The following is a 20,931-nucleotide window of genomic DNA, read 5'->3' as shown; positions in this document are numbered from 1 at the left end:
ATCCCCCTCTCAATTAACTACTCATTGAATTCTTACTCTTCTAATTTCCTATTAATTGACTGACTACCATCCCTTCAACAAACAGCTCTACAGGCCTCTCTTTGCTTATTGTAGGTCACTTCAAATGACTTGCATGTAAAACAGCTTAATTTACCGACACTGAATGACAGCATAGTGACACTGATCACAACGAACAACAATGCATGCTCACTATTATGTAGTCCAAATTCTATTTACATGTAAGATTCTGTAACCACAAAAAAAAATTTCATAAACAGATAAATTTTAGTAAAGCTATATTAAGTCTCCATCTCCGAGATTATCTTTGAAACTAATGAAATACCGAAACAGATCAAACAGTTCATCTCACCAAAATGCTCACTAAACTACAAAATATCACAGGGTATCTGAAAGACAAGTTGATTACGGCACAAGCACACTGGCACATGAATTCACCTCCTTGCCTGCTGTGACAACCAAACGATCTTTGAGTTAATACAAAAAAAACAGGAAAGCAAATATGAAATTTGAGCCTCGAATTGTTTGCTAAATAAGAGTGATAATATTAAATCCAATATATATAGATAGACGCATCACTTATTTGCGCACAGCAACTCTGATTTTGTATGAAGTTTTTAAAAGTTCATAGCTGGCAGTGCTAAATATGAAGTTTAGCTCAAACACTTCATCAAACTTGAAATATTTTGATTCTCCCCTAACTAACTTACTGACGGTAGATGTTTTCTTTTAACATAGTTCTTCCTTACTGCTTATTCTATGTTCTTGTGAATAGCAATTGCAGTATTACTTGCAAACACCACAAAGCATAGGGAAAACTTTTATTTGCATTATGGGACAGCTTGTACACTTTGGAGCTACATAACATCAAAAGTAGTGAAGTGTGATTTGTCAGGATACTTATTCTATGATTCAAAAAAACCCTCAAGAAATTACACAGCAAATCTCCTAAGATTCAGTGTAATCATGCAATGACTTTGTATAAAGTCCGGGGAACAGGCTGAAGGAACTGGGTCCCAGTTTTTCACAGCTTCTCAGGAAAAAAAAATAAATAATTAAAGAACCATGTCTTACTAAAATCTTCTCTCTCATTCTTTTTTGAAAACTGTTTTCCCTTCCATCTACCATAGACATTTCTATGTTTAAGACCAGCTCAAGCTCTGATAATTCTGCTGAAATTTTCAATTTCATGCCAGAAGTAACAAACTGTGGGAAATCCCACCTAGAAAACTACTAAATGGTACACAAAACTCTTCACAATGAATTTCAGGATCTCACTTGTGTGAGTTTATATGGGAGAAAGCACCTTTTCTGAGTTACTAAAAAAAAAAACCGCACTATATTAAATCTTCCTTCGACATTGTTTATCATTCAGTATTTGGTCTGTGGGGATTTCTACCTTAAGTAATGCAGTACTATGCAGAGGTACTTCAATGACTATTATAAAAGCTATCTGGAGCTCCAGAAGCACAGAACTCCATCAGCATGGTGTTCTGAGAATAACAGCAGCCAATATAACGTTCTGCCAAGGCTAGGTGTGTCTATGACACTTTGGGGAAAAATCATAACATGAGAGTTTACTTTCAGCAGTTGAAGCTAGGCTGTGTAAGAGGCCCAAAGTGCCCCAATCCATCTCCACTGCAATAAACAGCTCTGGTTACTCCATCCTCGTTACAGAATTCAGGCTAACCTAGCAGGAGGCAATAGCAACCATACTAATACATGTAAAGAAAAATCAGATTAGCAGCACAGAGTTACTCAATTACCAAGTGGCTTTGTCAGCAGTAATTGATTTAATTTGAACTTTAGCATTCCTGAAGCTTCACTAATTAATCCACAAGACCAGCCAACTAATTCTATGCTTACAGCATCATTTAACTCAAGTTAGGGATTTCTGTGTGGAAACAGAAGCAGAGTAAGAGTGCAGTGATAGCCAGTCTTAAAAGCCAAGCAACAGTTCATGTAGAAGGAAAAGAGTTTTATCTCTTACCTATCAGACCCTTCTCAAGAGTAAAGGTTTTGTTCGTGAACATGCATTCAAATGCCACAATATGGAAAACTTTGTTCACTGTGTTGTGGGTCCCGACAATTCGTATATACCTACAGTGGAGAAAGGAAAAAAAAAAAGGTAAGTAGTATAAGTTAAGCATGACAAACTTCTGTGCACTAAAATATGAATTATTCAGTTGGACTATATTGTGCAGACCTGTAAGAAGTAACTGTCCAAAGAAAAAAAAAAAAAAGGAAAGGAATAAAAGAGTATAAATTTCACAGCAGACTTGCATCTACTGAGGACGCTGTCTCCAGTTCAATTTAAGGAAAAAAAATAAAGAGCTGTGAAATCCATGAAAAATATTTCTGGGCTTATTTGTCAAGAAAAGTAAAAATTAGAGACCTTCTGGATCAGAAAAGTCTTTTAGTGCAAATGTGTGCTCATGGAGGCTTTACATAATGATGATGATAATAATAAAAGCAGTAGTAGTAATAATAATAATAAACAACTCCCTTTACCAACTACTTTTCACCACTATGAAAGATTTCAAACAGCCAGGACAAACCCAACAAACTCATGAGGTTTCTCAGCAGAAGCCACAAATTAATTCCATTTTAATATGACTGTTTCTAATTCTAATAGTGGATGTACAGGATATCAATGTCTTTGTTAGTGTATGTTTTATTAGTAAAAACAAAAAAAATATCTGAACAGTCAAATGTTACAAAGCAAAGCTAGCTCTGGGTTTCATTGCTGGTTGCACAACTTATACTTCTAGACTCTAATTGAAATTCAAGTAGATCCGCTCTTGAACATTGTGACCTGTTCACCTTCTGTATTATCCTGGAGGCTTCACCTTCTTGTAACAGTCATTAACTTTGATTCAGTCAGATTCCCACATTTCCTGAAGAGATACAACAGTTCCTACTATAAATTTTGAAAAATCCTAAATGGAATATCGTATGCCATCTCAATAAATGTTGAAAAAGCAACACAGAAAACTACCTAAAACAAATACCATTACCCCACAAAATGGGTTACCCACACTGCAGCAAGCTTTGTATTAAATGAACTGTTTTCAATTAAGAAGTATCAGAATGCATGAATCTCAGACAAAATCCTCAGTCTGTGGTATTATATAAAACATTTCACTTACATAGTATAATTATAGTTGCAACATAATGTCTGTTCACTAACAGCATCATTTTGGCTTGTGTTCAGCAATCCAATTTGAGAAGATGCACAGCTTTCAACACTGAGATGTTTTTTTAAAAAATAAAAAACCCCCATAGCTACGTACCATACAAATGTTCGACCTCCTCCTACACTTCAAGACTTGAGTGCCTTATGAAAGAGCTCTTATAAGCAAGTATCAATTACTGTTATTACTGATATTGGTTCGTATTTACCATACATAAAAAAATCTTCTAGAAAAATAATTTTTAAAATAACCACTTATTACACGCAAATGACTGCAAGAGACAACTAAGTTACCTGAATGTCATGACACTGCTATGGTTTTGACCTCTGCTCCTTTTAACTTATATAATAATATCATTTAAAGAAAACTATTATATATTTTGAATAAAATCACAAAACTGCTATGAAATACGCTCAAAATTTCACTTTAAAATTTTAGTTATCATTGTTTGAAACAAAAAAGCATTATATGCTATTCTCCAATTAATATTAACTCACAGATCAATTAATAATCACAGTAGCAAATTTCCTGGAAGTCATTGTCTGTAGAAGAAGTTGCAAAATTGGAGAAAATATTTATTTTTCATAAAGAAGGTGAGCCTGTATTTTAAAAGTAAAGCAGAACTTAGCCCTCACCATGCAACTGTGGCAAGTGTCTGAAAAGAGCATCGCAGGAACCTCAGTTGACAGGGCAGGATCCAGCAGTTCTTTCCCCACACCAGCCCATGTGAACCAGTCAGTTGCTGTGAGGTGGCAGATGAAATATCCTATTATGGGATTCACATTATGAAGGCAAAACTGTATCAGCCTCAGTTTTTCTTAAGATGCTGAGGATGATTTGCGGTGCTTTTGCAAGTGATACACAGTCAGGTCCAGCCATAGCAAAAGCACAGCAGACACACTAGAGCAAGACCCCAAGGTTTCTACTCGCAAATCTGACCTTCTACAAAACTGACACTGAAGATCCATCCACTGAAAAGGTTATCATCAAATTACTCAGGCGACTAACTGTTGTTCAGAGATAGCTGATCAGAAATGTGACAGAATTGTTCAGTTTTAGGAGGTCTGGTAGGTATCTTCAGCTAAGGGTATGCCCCTCCTTGTTGAACTTACAGGCACAGTTGTATTTGACCCTGTCACAGAATTGTCTAATGCAGTAGACAGTCTAGACCTTTTACAAAAACTCTGGCATTGCTACATTTGGAAGAAACATCAAACAAGGAATACTGACCGTAAATTAACCTAGTGCTTTGAATAAGTGTTATGTAAAGGGCAAAGGCAACAAGTTGTGTCTCCATAAGCAAAAAGGGGGAAAAAAAAAACCCAAAGCCCAAACAACTACTTACACTTATTTTTTGCCATCTTTTGTTTGGTTTTTGTCGTCTTGTTTTATACTGTCTTTTCAAATTATTTTCTTTATTCACAAGCATGGTACAAATCCAAAATATGCAGACAATGACCAGGATCCAAGAACACTAAATGCTCTTGTTCTAGCCAGCATCAGAAGCACAGAATTCAACTAAATGCAGGAACAGCCTTGGAACATTTGTAAGTGCAGGTGGAGGCTGGCTCGCCCTGGAGACTCCCTTGTCTCTCTCGGGGAAGAAAGGTATTGATTGAGTTGTGCTGCCTGGACAAAACCCACTCTAGGCCAAGCAACAGAGCGTTGCTAATGGAGGTACTTTGACACACTTCAGTTACGCTTCCTTGCTTTAAAGAGTTTAAAGAATAAACAAACTAACAACATTAAGAGGAACACAAGAAACCGCTTTACAATTAGCTTCACAAGCTAATTTATTTTGATTTTTTATGTTATGAAATTGTAACACTAGAGCAAACTTCTTGATTGGTTTTGGCTTTTTTATTTTGTTTTCTTTTATTTGGAGGCATGGTGGTGTTGGTTGTTCAGGTTTTTTAATATATCAATGGGGCGAAAGACACAAGACTTGAAGAATAGTTTGCCACAGGAAAAACATCTTTATCATGCTGCACACTTAGCATAAGTAACATATCACTCACTGGTTAGCAAACTTCTCTGCCAGGAGGTAGAAAGGAACTAAGCTTATTCCTGCATGCTCAACAGCCTATCCGTTATTTTGAACAATAGGTGACAATGTTTTGCATTGCTGGAAAGCTGAAATTTTGCTGTAATGTAAAACAAAATCCCATCCATTAAAATAATAATGTATACATTTATCTTCTAAAGTATATTATTTCCATGTTGTAATGTTATTGCAAGGTAGAATATAATAATATGACAAACCCCATGTATTCTTCCCAATGCAATACACGTATTTTATTTCTTTCCTTATTTCTCTCAAGGTGAATGATCAGTGTGATTTCCTGCCTGAATCTTGCATTCTTCTACTTGGTGGAAATTTAAAAAATGCAATCTTCAAAATTAATTTAAACAACCTGACTTCTAAAAATCACATTCTCAAATTTTGCATAAAAATTGTAGCTTATTATTCCACTTGATGCAAGATACTAAAGCCACCATAGCCCAAGACTGTAAAAAATAATAATCTTTCAAATAAGGCAGAATTTATTAGGAGTGCCCAGTAGTACTAGGTAAACAAGGGTTATCTGAATTTCAAATATCACCAATGAAGAACAATATTGAAAGTACATGACCTGTTTAATGAGAGTCAGATGAAGACATTGTAAATACTGAAGTATTACATCTTAACGAGAACACTAAACAGCGGGCTGAAAACAAAGGATTGACTCAGAAATATGATAGTGATGTGGACGACTTCCATAGGAGTAATGAAGTCTTAATTCAAAGCATACAGATTTCAGAAATTTAAAATGCCTATTGTAGCTCATGACATGCTTGAAAATTTGTACATTTTCCTAAGCAGTTTTCTGCCAGATGGAAATACAACGGAGTTATGATTAAAAATAAAAGCCCTTCAGGCAATCATACTATATGCACCATCTCATAATTTTCCTGGAGTGATTTATTAGCTGGAATATAAGACTACAGGTAACAAAATTAATATGAACAATTTTTCAGCGCATGTAACTTTGACAAATGCTTAAAATCCATTGAACATGTTCTATGTGATCACTTACTAGGTTTTTAAAACATACTGTAGTGCTTTTGGCTGGAACAGAGTTAAATTTCTACACAGTAGCCAGTATGGGGCTATGTTTTGGATTTGTGCTTCACACCCATGGCTTTTGCTTTATTAAACTGTCTTAGTCTTAACCCATGAGTTTTTGCACCTTTACCCTTTTGATTCTCCCTCCCATCCGGCTGTGGAGGCCGAGCTGCCTACCGAGGTCAGTCTGCAGCACCGTGATGCTGCTTTTGGCTCTGAACAGCAGTGCAGCAACAGGCAAGGCTATCTGGCTTTGCTGACAGGCCTAAGGTAGAGAGTTAAGCACCAAACAGTCTTCTGGTTCCCACAAGCAAATCTGCATCAAGTGGCAAGAGTTATCAGGAACAGGCTGCTCGAGGGGGTTGTGGAGTCTCCTTCTCTGGAGACATTCAAAACCCGCCTGGACACATTCCTGTGTAACCTCATCTCGGTGTTCCTGCTCCAGCAGGGGAATTGGACTAGATGACCTTTTGAGGCCCCTTCCAATCCCTAACATTCTGTGATTCTGTTATCATATCTGTAGATAATTAAGTAACATTGACAGAGAAGAGATCAGTGAGCAGGCTGTGCATGCAAATGTCTACAGCCAGCTGGGAAGACAGTGCCTAGGCCTCCCTCAAGCACAGGGAGATTCTTTGGTGAACTTGGGACTCCAAAGTTGGGACACTTTTCTGAGGAACCATTGTGAATACTGGTGCTATGCCTCCTTATATAATAACCTGTTGTTTAAGGTGTTTTCTCAGAAAGAGACTGAAGTTGAACTCCTTTTTTTTAATAGGATTTCAAGCCTAAGAAGAGGTCCCTACCCACAGGGAGCCCGGCTAGACGACGACATGGCATCCTCTGCTGCTGCACCACACAGGGCAGACAAAGTGTGAGTCCGAGGAAAGCATCCAACAGCTCCTCACTCAGCAACCATAGTTCAAGTTCTACACATTGAAAAAATTGTAGGTTGAACACCCTCCTCCCTCCAAAGGCTCTTGTTTTGAAATGACTGTAAGATATCATGAGATGAAAGGATACTTAAGACTGCAGGGGCAAACAATTTGAAGAACCCTGTAACTTTCAGAGTCCAACTCTGTATGTTTAACTGCCTTAACCCATGCCTTTTTTTTTTTTTTTTAACATATATATACAAAAAAATACATCCTATAAGAATACAAATCCATCTTGGTTAACTCAGTATTTTCTTTCTTGAAACTAAGGCAATCAGAAACAAGCAGCTGCGGGATTGGATGTGCTGGAGTGAGTAACTTCTCCACTCTTGTGTGCCCTCTGTATGCCACAAACAACAGATTGGCCCATAAGGAAATAAAATAAAACCTTTTACTGCATAACAGAGCTTTTGATTTGATCTTGTTTCTTTTAGATACTTAAGAATAAGATCAAACTTTGCATAGTTTTGCAATTACTTTTCACCTGTTCAAGCTGTGAGAACGAACATGTTCACCTGTTTAAGATGCGTGGTATTCTCCCATCCTCAACACCACATACTTGTAATTATTGCAGTCCTCTGAATTAGAAAAAACAGAGGAAACAAGCTAAAGATCATATTTTTAGCAGACAAGGTTTCCTGAAATACAATACAGGTATCTTTTATGCTGATTAAATCAATATAAATGCATATACTAGTTATTTTCAATAGCCACAAAGATTCATTTTTCTATAAGTGCTTAGCAAGCATGTCATTAATTAAAGACCACTGACCAGACTTACTTGTATATGCTGAATTACAAGACGATTTAAAAGCTTTGATTACCACAAAGTAGAGGGGGAAAAAACAGCAGAAAGCCCAAACTCTAAATGAACAAAAAATTTTAAAGCACTTTTTAAAGTAGGTGACACAAGCTTGGGCAAACCTGATTAAATGAAGAATTAACTGTATAATCAAAATCCTGATGCCAGACTATGAATTTTAATTATATTGCTCACTGAGGAAGAGACATGGCAGACAAAACCAAGGACAGACATTAAAAGCACCACAGGCAGTTTTTCCAGTGCAATTAGAAATTGTTCACTTTCCTGTTGGGAGCAAAGCAGTTTTATACAACACAAAGTTATCTATAAATCTTTGTGTGATAGGAGAGTAAAAGAACCACAATTCAGGGGCTAGACAAGCTCCTCTGTCAATGGGCTTTATACTCAACTGATAGACTGGGGGGAAGACAAAAAGAACCCTGAATCATTCTTTAAAAAAAACAAACATTGATCAGTTTGGGGGGTTTAAAAGTACTTCTCTGGCAGGGGAACAGGACTGCAGCATATGAATTTTGCCTCTTTAGAAGACATTTTATTTTGGTTTCTGGTCCTGTTTGAGAATAATGGATATTGATAGTATTTAAGTGCTGTAAGAGTTTCACCTACACGTCACAGACTTCTGTAGTCACAGTCATACTACACTTGACCCCATAGATTCCCACAGCAGGAATACCAGAAAAATCTGTATTCTTCTTTCTTCCTTCCTTTCCTTTTCCACTAACAAGAACATTATTTTATCTAGAGGAAAACAGCGTGTTCTACTGGATCTCGACAGAGTCTTAAACTACTAAAATTTGAATGAAGTACCTGGGTTGATTAATTAGGCAGCCACACGACAGTCCCGTCATCCTCCCCCTATTTTCCTCAGAGCAATTCTTCACCTTTACACAAAACTATAACTTGGGCAACCTTTTGTGACTACAAATACTCGCATTTCTGAACAACTACATTATGTTTTACTTCTGCTTTTTACATTTGTACAGCTGACGCATTTATTTCGGACAACAGCTGCTGCTGAGCATACCACTGATTCAGCTGTGGGCACCCTGGAGCACAACTAACACCAAAGCTCAGCTGCCTGCATCAGAACAGTACCTAGGACATGTGTGTCAAATCATAAAAATATGCATACTCTAGGATCCACTTTAATCCTTCATTATAATAACATCAGTAAGATACAGACAAACTCTGGAATATATTAAGCACAGATTCTAATCCCTTGGGAATGTTGAGACAGAAGACTAAGTAAAGAGAGGTAAAGGAAATTAACTGGTATTTTGCACTGATATCGACTCTAAGTTACTATCAAAGCAACCAGAACAGCAACAGCAAACTAAAATAAAGAATTAATTCCAATACGTGCAAAATGAACTCCTAAGAACTTGGTGTTTCATTTCTGTTTGTGGAGCCTGTTTGGTATGAGACGCCAGCGCTAGTCCTACATACTTCATATCTCCTCTGACTGCCTAGAAACTGCCCATCATTCACATTCTGATCACTGCCACAGAGATGCACAAGATACAGCCCAGCACACAAGGGCATTAGAAGACATTCTGTTTGTCTTTTGGTGGAAAAGGAAACAGTGCTATTCACTGCTATCTAAACCCATTTATTGACAACTCGGTAAAACGTATAATCCTTCAGACTCACACAGCTGAATCAACAGACTCATAGCAGAAGGATAAAAAACAAACGAGGGCGGTGGGAAATCTATTGCCAGAATTAAATCACGTGGAAAAACAGTGGACATAAATATGTAAAGTAAAGAATGAAGCCAAAACAAAAGTGGAAAGCATTTCTGTCTTTTGACAGGAGACAAGTTTTCCTGCCCTTAGACGAGAATATCTAATTGAGTCTATACCAAAAGCAAACCCCTGCTGCAAATATAGAAAACACCACTGAAAAATCAAATAAAACACACAAGACAAAATCATTGAACTCCCGTAGGAAAAGCATCCATAATCACTGCAAAGCCTGTACAGTAACATTTTCACCTTTGCAATTGATGCAAATACAAGCAACAGTGTAGCAGTTTGAAAACACAATGCATTTTGCTTTGTAATTACCTTCAATATGTATCCAGATATTTTGTGCTGTGGTATTCAAGTGGCTAAAAATATTGATATAAAACAATTACACAGGATATGTCATTGTTTGTGATAATAATAATTATCATCCAAACAACCAATGTTTCTGAACCAAATTAACACCTAATATGTGTGGGAACATAAGTAACATCTGCCTGATGATCTTTTGTATTCCATATGTAAGAATAATGAGCTTACAAATGGTGTTTTTTCATTATTTCTTTCCGATTTTTATTTTATTTTTTTTTAAAAAGGAAACCCTAAATTTGAGGTAAATTTGCTTGAATCTGAATCTTTACCTGGTGCACATCTCTAGGCCCATTCGATTTCTCAAATCTGAACTTGGCTCTGCAGGTTTTTTTTCAGGTCAGATGTCAACCCAAACTAATTCTTTGTCCCAGAACCTGTCTAGATATGGGCAAGAATCTATAATTTAACAGGATCTCATAATGGACTTCTACCACATAAACTCAAAATCTGTTAGGAGAAAATAGTAAGATCTTGATGCCATAAAATCTGTATTTAAACCCTATCCCTGATTCACCTTTGCAGCCAAACGCAACTTAAATATCACCTTCATTTATCTTTATGCCATGTCTGGCAAATGCTTAAAGTGGGACCCTAATGAATTAAATTTTATAGAAAAAAAAGTTATTTTAAATAGAAAAGAAAGCATTGTTCTTCAGGAAGTCTGGTTCTAGCACAAAGTAGACATGGGATTTAGAGAGCAGACATGAACTTGCTCTGCATGCATTCCATGTGACAGAGCCAGATTCTTTCAAAAATGCATATAACCTTCAACAGGACTTGTTTTCTCCCTATCACAGTATATCCTGATGTGGTTTCATGGCTTTGGGTCAATTTAGCTTAGGCTTGATTATGTAGATACATTGTAGCCTCCACATTTTTAAACACATTGAATAAAACAGAAGAAAATACAGGGAAGCTCTTTTCAACAAAATCTGAGAATGTTTTGCATTGTCCCCAGCTTCTCATGTTCCACCAGCCTGTGAATTTAACATGCAATAATTACTTCCTTCTTCAAGGACACCTCAAGTAAGAGCTGCCTAGATCCTGAGTGTCCTGAGTGGAATCAGACTACATGCAATATGACAAAGAAATACTTGAAAAGTATTAGAACAAAGTCATCTAGAAGCAAATGGACCAAAAAAAAAAAAAAAAAAAAAATCAATCTGCACCAAGGTAGCTCAATAAAGAAGTAATTGTGGTTTTGACCTGTGTTTAAAAAAAAAAAAATCAAGGAATTTCAAAATTTTTCATATAAAACTGTAGTGAAGACATATACAGAAAACTGTATTCAGCTCTGTCATCCCAATATCTGACAGTGGTAAAGAAGGGTGGATTTTTTTAAAAGAGAATGAAAATGATAAAAAATGCAAATTACTGAAAGAACAGTTTTTAGATAAAGGTCGTTTGGATGAATCATCAATAATCAGAAGTACAGCAAATCTAGGTACTGGAGCAGATAAGCAGAAGACAAAAAGAGAAGACCTCCAGGGCTCTCCAAAGGGGGTCATAAATGCACATGAAGAATGAAATGTTAAAATAAATAAGATAAAAACCAAGCAAACAAAAAAAAAAAATCCTCCACAGTGTAACTTTTTACTTACTGAGAAACATATCCAAGGATATATGCAAGGAATCCTGCCATTTCTTTTGTTAAAATTATACCAGAAAAGTGCTAAGCAATACTCAAGTGGAATCAGCTAAGTATTGCTGGCATAAAAATGACTGGATATATCTTTTTCACCGGTATTTTTATGATTTGAAAATTTTTAATTTGTACTTATGAATACAACTCATTGTAGTTGCAGGTGGTTAGAAAATCAATGCAAACTATTGCTGGCTCAATTTGTAACTTGCTGCACAAACAATTTTGGAATGCTGAAATGTGGGGTAATTCATTAAGCTGAGTCTGCCTTACACATGTAAAACATTTATGATAAAGCATTTACTGTTAATATTTAAGTGCTTTAGAAGTGAGGTAAGGATGGCTTTGTTAATTGGTTCCTTAATGAAATATAGGATCATACAGTTATTAAAACCCTTGTACTATCCAGTGACTTACAGGTTTATAGATGCCATGATAACAGCAGCTATGCCACAAGAAACATCAGCTTAAATTCTTCAACAGTAGGAGCAATGCTTCTAGGAGCAAAACCCCCCAAAAAAACAAATCACAAGCAATGCTCTACTTAATGTAGTGGCATGTCAGTTCTGATTGCTTTGGTGTTCCTTTCTAACATAATTAAAGTGTGTAACACCTGTTCTGCTCCTGACAACACACAGCTTAACCAAATTCTTAACTATGATCATTCTTTAGACACATTTTAGAAATTATTTAGTGAAGACTCAAATTCACATGGACACGTTTTTCATGTTGGTGAAGCAAATGCCTGATGTGAGACAGATCTGTGGAAGTATCAACCAATTATTTCTAAATTCACTAAGTTCTGCATTTTTAGAATAAAATCTGTCATGTTATCAATTAGCAGTATCACCTGCTACACATACATAGAGTTGCTACCTCAGTTAATCACTGTCTCTAATCTACATTGCTTAAGCCTTCCAGGATATTCAAGACCTAACTGCTAACTACTGCAGGCTGCAACTGAGCTGTAAAATAAAGGACAAAAGTAATATTATTCATGGGACTATTCATCAGACACGGACAGTGCAGCAGATTCAATCTCCTAGGCTTCATAGGTCTAGTTATTTTAAAATCAAATTGTATTTTACTGGAAATAACAGATAACATGGTGAAAGAAGATCATAAATTTGGATTACAAGTAGGTCTACATTAACCTGCACAAACACTTCTACACAGCTTGGCAGCAATGAGATAGCTGAAGAGGGGGGCAGTGACTCCAATATTTGTATACAGATAATAAAACCTTCAGAAGGCTCCTGTGAAAAGAGATGAATTATGGTTATTTTAAAGACAGGGCATTTAAGACAGAAAACTACCATAAGTATTTCTTGTTGTTGCTGCCTTTTGTGTGCGTGTGTGTGTGTGATTTGTTTCAGCTGTAGAGTAGAACCACATTTATCATATACAATTTGCCGTATTTCTCTTGCTGATTTCATAAGCAATTAGGAGAACTGTTTGATTAGTTCAGAACAGTAGATTGTAACATCGCACCAGTTCAACTGATTACAATGGTTTTTAGCTCACTGAAACACTACCATCTGGCTGGAGTGATACATTTGGTGCCATAGCTCCAAGAGAACATTATCATTTTGTTAAAATGTAGTTCTTGACCTCCTACAATATGAAAATAATTTATGTTTGACATGTCTATGACCTGCACCACTAAAACTTGTGAGCAGACCTGCAGAAGAGAGAAATATATTTACTGAGCTACTGAATTCAGCTCTCTTCAACTGGTTCCTTAACCAAGGAACAATGTGATTTAATAAGTAATCATGTAGTTCCCTTCATATAGTAAAACAACTAAAAAGAATGAAATGTTTTAAATCAAATGTCATAAACCCTAAAATCAATTTGGAGGCAATGGAAGAAGAACAGAATAAATGGTGACCAGAAAAATAAGGCTTAAAAAGTCTTACTTAATAAAGTTCTTGCCTGTCAAAAATATGTTCAACACTGAGTGAGCTGCAGATAGGTACCTTCTAGATGATACTTATCCGCCATAATATATAAGCACCTGAAAGTTAGCCACAAAGTTCCATGCTGTTGAAACACAGCTTAATGCTAACAGCTGAAGTTGCAATGCTTTTCATAAAACAATAAAAATCATTACATTTCTGCAAATCAGTTTGGTTTTGTATGCTCTTTCACTCACACCTTACCCTTAAGCTAATAATACTGTTCTGCACTGGAATAGTTTGCTGATGATACCAGCTCAAATGAAAGGTTACTGAACATCTTAACCAATACATGCAGTAAAGCCAAGGTGCAATAAATCAAACTGTTGCACGTAATTCTGTATTAACGTAACTCCTTCAACCATTCACCAAAAAGCTTCCACTACTTCTGTGAATATACACAGCTCAAGCCATATTATACAAACTGGTGGCAGAAGTACTATATCTAGAAAAGAGAGCTGAATGAAGGAATTACCTTTTGTCCCAAGACATTAAACAACATATTTCCACTGAAAAGCTAAGAAGTTAGGATGTATTTATGTTCAACCAATGTTTCAACACAGCTATTGGATTTTTCCAGGAAAACCGAAGAGTTACAGGTTGTCACACATTATCATCTACATCAGTGGTAGAAGAAATATCTCACTGGGGTGAATGCAGCAATTTGTCATTCATGCAACACCTTCAGGTCACTGCAGCTTAACAGGAAAGTAACAACACAACACCCTCAAACTGTGTTGCAGGGAAGGGCATTACCACTGTGAACACCTCTATGGAGAGAACTTCAGGAAAGTAACTGCAAGGATCATATTGCATATTGGTATCAGTAACAACAACAAAAATGCCTTGATCATCCTTTGTAATCCCTTTCAAATACCTAACAATAGATCCCACAGAGCACTGAAAGTCAGCACTTGCTTGTGCACAAATATTTTTAACAGTTGCAGGATGAGTACTTCTGCAGGGAAGTAAGTTTTATGGCCATGGAAAAAAAACCCTAGAGTAAAAACTTCCTTTGCTATGAACCAAGAAGCTTTTATTTGGGAATCAAACAAATTTGTCTGGATTCCTGCCTAAAGACAGAATGCATCGAGTCACCATCCTTTTAGCTACCTATATATAAAGAAGAGCCAGAGAGAGCTTTCATCAACCATTTCAAAAAAATAACAAACTCACTACGTATAAAAATTGTACCGAAAATGCTGAAAGTTGCAAATTGATGGGCTTTGAGTCAAGTTATGACAAAATAAAAGCTTCTTAAATTATTTTAATGATCTACCTAGGATCCTCAAGTGTAACAAACGTATTTTTGCTCCATAAACTTCTGCCTTTTTCAGTTCAGAAGACACGTATCTAGAAAGGATAAGCCTCCTTTTGCCAGCTTTATGCTATCACGGAAATATTTCTATTACTCACGGGGGTACTGTGTTAAGCCCTGATTCAGGTAAATCTTGATATTTTTTTCTTCTATCATTAAATCTGGTACTATGTTCAAGATGAAAACTGCTCAAATGGAGCTCTAAATAACTTTTTTTTTTCCTATATATATCAAAAGAAAATGCAAAAGAGATGTTTTTAAGTACTCTAATCCATCTAATCTCTTACCACAATATCCCTGATACCACCTTATAAACTTGGGTCCCACATCTGTTTTCACCTCGACAGCAGGTTGAAGAATTCTGCGCACATAGCACATCCTAGCACTGATGAAACAGAGCTCTCGAAACAAGACCATGATGTGGTTTAATGGGAAGTTGTTTTCTTTCACTTCCCTCTGCTTTGGAGTCTGGATGAATTTACTTAGGTAACACTTTAAAATGTGACTCCTTAATCAAGAAATAAACCACTACACTTGAAGCAAAAAGTCAAAGCAGCAGGTGAGATAGTGAGAAGATATTAGCTCTAACAATTGTACAGCCTGTCAGAAACCTGCATTTACACATTTGTGTTGGAAAAAGAAGTGCTGAGCTGGTATATTCACATATTGTTTCACCATACCCACCCTCACGACAACTGGTGACTCACTGCTGTGATTACCTTGGTATCTGGCTTTCCCAAAGTAGCTCTGAGCATAGACAACTATCTCATATTCAAAATCTAATTAGATCATTACAACATTATATTGGAATAACTGCCATTAAAAAGCATTAGCTTGTATCACATCTTCTTCAAGTAGATTTTTTCCTCTAAATAACACAATTCTTGCCTCAGAAGTGACAGCAGTGCTCTGTTGTAAAGAGTATCTTGTAAAGGAATCTTACCACGGAGTTATGTAAATCTCGATCCTGTAGACATAACCTTCATTACCATATCAATTCCATTTACCTGAATGTGCTGTATTACCTTTTAAACCACCTACTTCACTTTATTAAGCTGATAATTTGAACTCAGTATTGCATTATTTTGCTATGCAGCTAAAAGAGAAGTTTATGTATTTTATTCTTATATATTAATGTAGTGAAAACATGCTTCAGGAGGCAGCTCTTCATTACACTTCAATGCTTTATTCCTCACTGTAATTGATGTCAGTAATGACTAGGAGGCTATTATCAGACTAATACTATCTTTTCCTCCATAATATTATTATTATTCTCAGTATAATGACATAGATCTCTGTTTGGAAGTAGAAGCAATCAATATTATTTATTGCTGTATTTTCATTAACTAGAAATTTACAGGGAATACAGGACTGTGACTTATTTTTGTCCTTCAGGGAGTGGAACCTTTGAACTTCAGAACTAAGGTTCCGCCATCAGATGCCCCTCTGGCCCTTCTTACCTATGCCCAAAGCCAAATTTTCACACTTCATGTTCAGATCTCCTACCGTACCTCGCTCTTTCTGCTAATGCCCCCTTTCCTTCACTTTGGCAGCTCACTTAGTGTTTCTCACTTCTCTGCTAAGTCATGTATCCTAAAACAGATTATATCTTTTATATACTCAGAATGAATCTTGATATACTTAGAATATAGCCTCCAAATTTTAGTTGCAATCAATAACTAACCTGTTTACTTTTCACCACAAAATGTTTAAGAACCATACTGCCTCCACATTTAGCAAGTAATAATGGTATTGATTTATGTAATGTATGTCCTTTCATGTATATCCTATATCTGATCGTAGGGCTTTCTTGACTTCCTGTAGCTCCCAATGGCTCAATAATGCCAAACTATTAGTGAAACATCGGTTTATATAAAGCTTTTAAACTGGTTTAACAGAAAAGAGTCCAGGAGCATGCTTACTTAACAAAAGTGACTGAAGTGCAGGGAGACATATCATAGTAATTTAAATGCCACAATACCATTGGTTTTACACCCTGCATTGTGGATTAAAGCACACAGAAGTCTTACAAAGAACCCTCAGAATCTCAGCAGCTGAAACCTGCATCCTACAACTCACCTGCTATTATTAACCATGGTAGCCAGCCTGAGCTTAAAATGTGCATGTGTAACTCATGTTAGGATCACATTTTTGTTTTGTTATATGCACATATCACAGACATAAGATTTCTACGTGGTAAAACTGCACTTAAAATGATCTCGCATACTCAGGGATTCTACTATATTTCCTGATTTTCCACAAACAAATAAGTGGAAAAAAAAAAGGTGTTTGGACATGAACAGATTTCAGCTCTAATAACTTCATATAGATGGAATACTAAAAATAATTTGCCCAATGTCTGATTCCATTTTCTACATGTAATGAACAAGTCCATATACTAACCACTGTGAGAAAACATTACAATTAGATACTATTTAAAGATGCATTTCTGTACATGACAAACATAACAAAATTTCTGTACAGGGCAAACATAACAAAATGCATAATGTTAAGAAAACATCAAGTAGCATAAGACACTTGACATCTACCTCTGTTTCAGGAGCAGTATTTATGACAAAAAGAAAAAAACAGCAATAATAAAATAATATCAACCAAACAACCCCAAAGCAGGACTATAATGAAGGAAAGAGTAGAAACAGGAGAACGAGCAAGAAAAAAAAGAAAGAGAAAATGCAGTGAAAATTAATAAACAGGCAGTTCCATATTATTCCATACTTATCTCAATCCAACGTAGCTTTTTAAAGAAACTTGCTTTTAAGTAATGCTTAACCTTAAAGCAAAAAGTAACAAACAAACCAAAAAATATATCTGATTTTATTGTGACACCTCTTAACATATTTAGCTTCAGACTTTAAAATATTCACCATGTTTTTGGGGTGTGGGAGGGGAGAAAGAAAAAGACCTTTCAGCAGAATTGGTTCTCTCCCTTAACACAATGACCTCATGTTTGAGTTCAGCTGCTTGGAACCCACTTGTGCCCCATCAGGCCATTATGGAAAGCACAAAGGGGCATTACTGCACTTCTTTTGTTTCTCACATAGAAAACTTTGTTCTCCTGCACAAGTGCAGCACAATTTTGAAAATACCTCATCAAGTGAGCATTGCCAATGTTAATTTGTAAGAATTCAAATATTATTTTATTTTAAGTAATATACTATTGTTTTAGAATATCAGTATTCTAAAAGGTAGACCCTGTGCCTATGCTTTTAGTTGCAATAATGTTGCACACACATATACAGAAAAGGACATCTAAAATGAATAAATAAAATGCAAAAGTATGTTATTACACTGCAAATGGAGAGCACTGTAGCTGCACCTGTACTATGACTCCAGTCAAATTTGTTTTGCATTAGTACAGTCTATGAACGCGCCTGTTCTGCACCAGAAAATCCAACCTCAACTCACATCCTCATAAATACTAATGCTAAAGGCCTGAGACACATTTGAATTAGAACTCAAAGTTAAACCCTCACGACTTTTGAAATATTAAACCACCATAATCAAAAATACATTTTTAGAATTATTACATAAATTTTAGCTCTGATATCCCTTTCTAGAAAGAGACATTCCAGATCTACACTTCAATAAAAGGTTTGGACTACAGACCGAACTTTATTCAAATTAAGGCTGAGACTGAAAAACTGGTGAACCCTTTGGCCTGAAAAAGCAGCCTCGCTTCCGCAACAAAGGGGGAAGTTTTCAAATACCAATATAAAATTTCAAAGCAAACCGGCTCCCCCAAATGCATACATTACATTGTGCAGAAATCCCCAGTCACAGAAACAGGACCAGAGATTATCAAATTTAAAGGACAAAACACAACAATCTTGTCATTCCCAATCTCACACAAAAGAGAACACGATAAAGACTTAATTCTTTTTAACTATATTGAGTTGGGTTTCTTTGCCAGCCTTAAAATATCAGTGTAGCTCTTACTCAGTTCAAAGTCTCGGGACATTTCTTTCTTTCTTTCCTTTATAATCCTTTCTCTGTTGAATTTAATTGCCTTGGCAATGCCAGAACACTGCCTGATGCTAACAGGCCAGCATTAATCACTCTAAACCAACTGGTTCCTTCATTACAGAGAAAATGAAGTAAAAAGGCAGGTGTGCTCTCACACAGGCAGCTGGACTGAAGCTTCTCTTGCCCTTCTTCTCCCTCATGAACTAGTAACCAATCGATCAGGAACCTGCTCAGAACCCACAAAAACTATTCATCACTTCTGACACGGAATGGTGTGGTTTTAACAGGTCACTAAAGTAAAGAATATTTGAGGTATCTATCTTTAAAGCCTTTAGAGCTCATACGGTTTCTCAACCAACATCCAAGAGAAAGGAAAATCAAATTGTTACACTTCTACATAGTTCTAGTCTAAACCTCAAATCCAAAATAAAATCTCTGTTAGTTGTTTGCCCAGGACAAGAATGTGTGGTGTAGGGCACCTAATTTTACATGGTTGTTATTCTGAAGAACTTTGATGGATCCAGAGAAAGACCACAGCTGGGGGACAGAGCACAGGCGGCCCCACTCCCCTTTCCAGCTCATTCTCTTCTGTACTTCTATGGTCCTCAAAATGCCAGTTAATGTTCATCCTAAAACTTTACACATAATTTCTACCTCCATCTTTTAAAAAACTTGAACCCTGCTTATATTTCCAGCTATTTCACATCACTTTTTCCTAATAGTCCCGTTCCTATCATTTCATTTGCCCATACAACTGCATCAGAACTCCTTTACCAAAAATTATTCGGTTCAAATTACTCTCAAAAATTATTCTTCTTGAAAAGTTACTTATATTGATCAGCTCCTACTCGAGTCAGTACTTGATGTTGCTTCTTCTCTTTCTCCAGTTGTAAGCTCTGCACAATATGCCTTGTCTTTATGCCTTCTGTTCACTAAAACAGGCTTTTAATTTCACATTACAATCAGTTCAAAATACTGCCACCAAGACAATTCAGGAGAAAAAAACTGAAGAGATATTGTAATAATTATATAAGCAAGGTCGAAGACAATGGGAAGGGAAAAAAAAACACAAACAAAGCACCTCAAGAGGAGAACCAAACAGAGCATAAGGGGACAAGAAGTGTACAAAGGGAGAAGACAGCAGACCACAAACAGAGTGAAAAAAACGAAAGACAGAGTGGCACTGCTTTGATTGGGAAAAAGAAAATGCCAATGGAAGACACTGCATTAAAAAATTCACTTAATTCTACTAGAAGAACCAGAAAAGAGAAACAGAACCAATATGTCACTTTATGGTACACTGAATGGGATGAAGCCATTTCTCTCCCAGTTATGTCTATAATCTCACAAATTAATAGATTTTTTTTTTTTTAATCTGTGGAAATCAACTGACTGAATCCATAGAAGATCATAAGAAAAAACAGGTGTTTCATCTGTGTTCTTTGTAATACAAACATGATGTGACCAGTGAAACTTGTTTCAGTTCGGAAAAAAAAATTATTATATCCTATTTATCCCAGACTAAAACAACAATTGTTGGTTACATAGTAAAAAGGAATTACCAAACACAAATAAATAAATACATTAACTAATTCTGCTGCTGTTTCCTCCCTTTTGGTAACATACAGAATCAGCTTGCTTTCTGCTGTTGCTTTTCACCCTCTTCCCCCCCACACCCCCATCCCCTTCCCTTCTCTTTTTAAGCCTTTGAAAAAAACATCCTGTGTATCATTCAAAGGCCATGATTTCTGAAAAGATGATATTGCTATTCAGGAGCACAGTCTCCCGTGAAGCAAATCAATGTACCCATGTAGCATACTATATAAAGGGCTATTC

At 36.2% G+C, this 20,931-nt stretch overlaps 1 protein-coding gene across 1 annotated transcript in view; it reads right to left on the bottom strand.

The window, feature by feature from the left end:
- Window positions 1–20,931, bottom strand: part of BTBD9 (BTB domain containing 9) — a 116,688-nt gene that overhangs the window by 41,078 nt on the left and 54,679 nt on the right. The window contains exon 8 of the mRNA XM_082047783.1: window positions 2,009–2,118. Within this exon, the coding sequence (XP_081903909.1) occupies window positions 2,009–2,118 (110 nt within the window). The remainder of the gene's footprint in view (window positions 1–2,008; window positions 2,119–20,931) is intronic.

The sequence above is a fragment of the Streptopelia decaocto genome (assembly GCF_964273445.1).
Source record: "Streptopelia decaocto genome assembly, chromosome: 3".
Classification (NCBI taxonomy): Eukaryota; Metazoa; Chordata; class Aves; order Columbiformes; family Columbidae; genus Streptopelia; species Streptopelia decaocto.
Note: the sequence above shows the minus strand (reverse complement) of the source record. Positions and strands in the feature narration are given on the sequence as shown.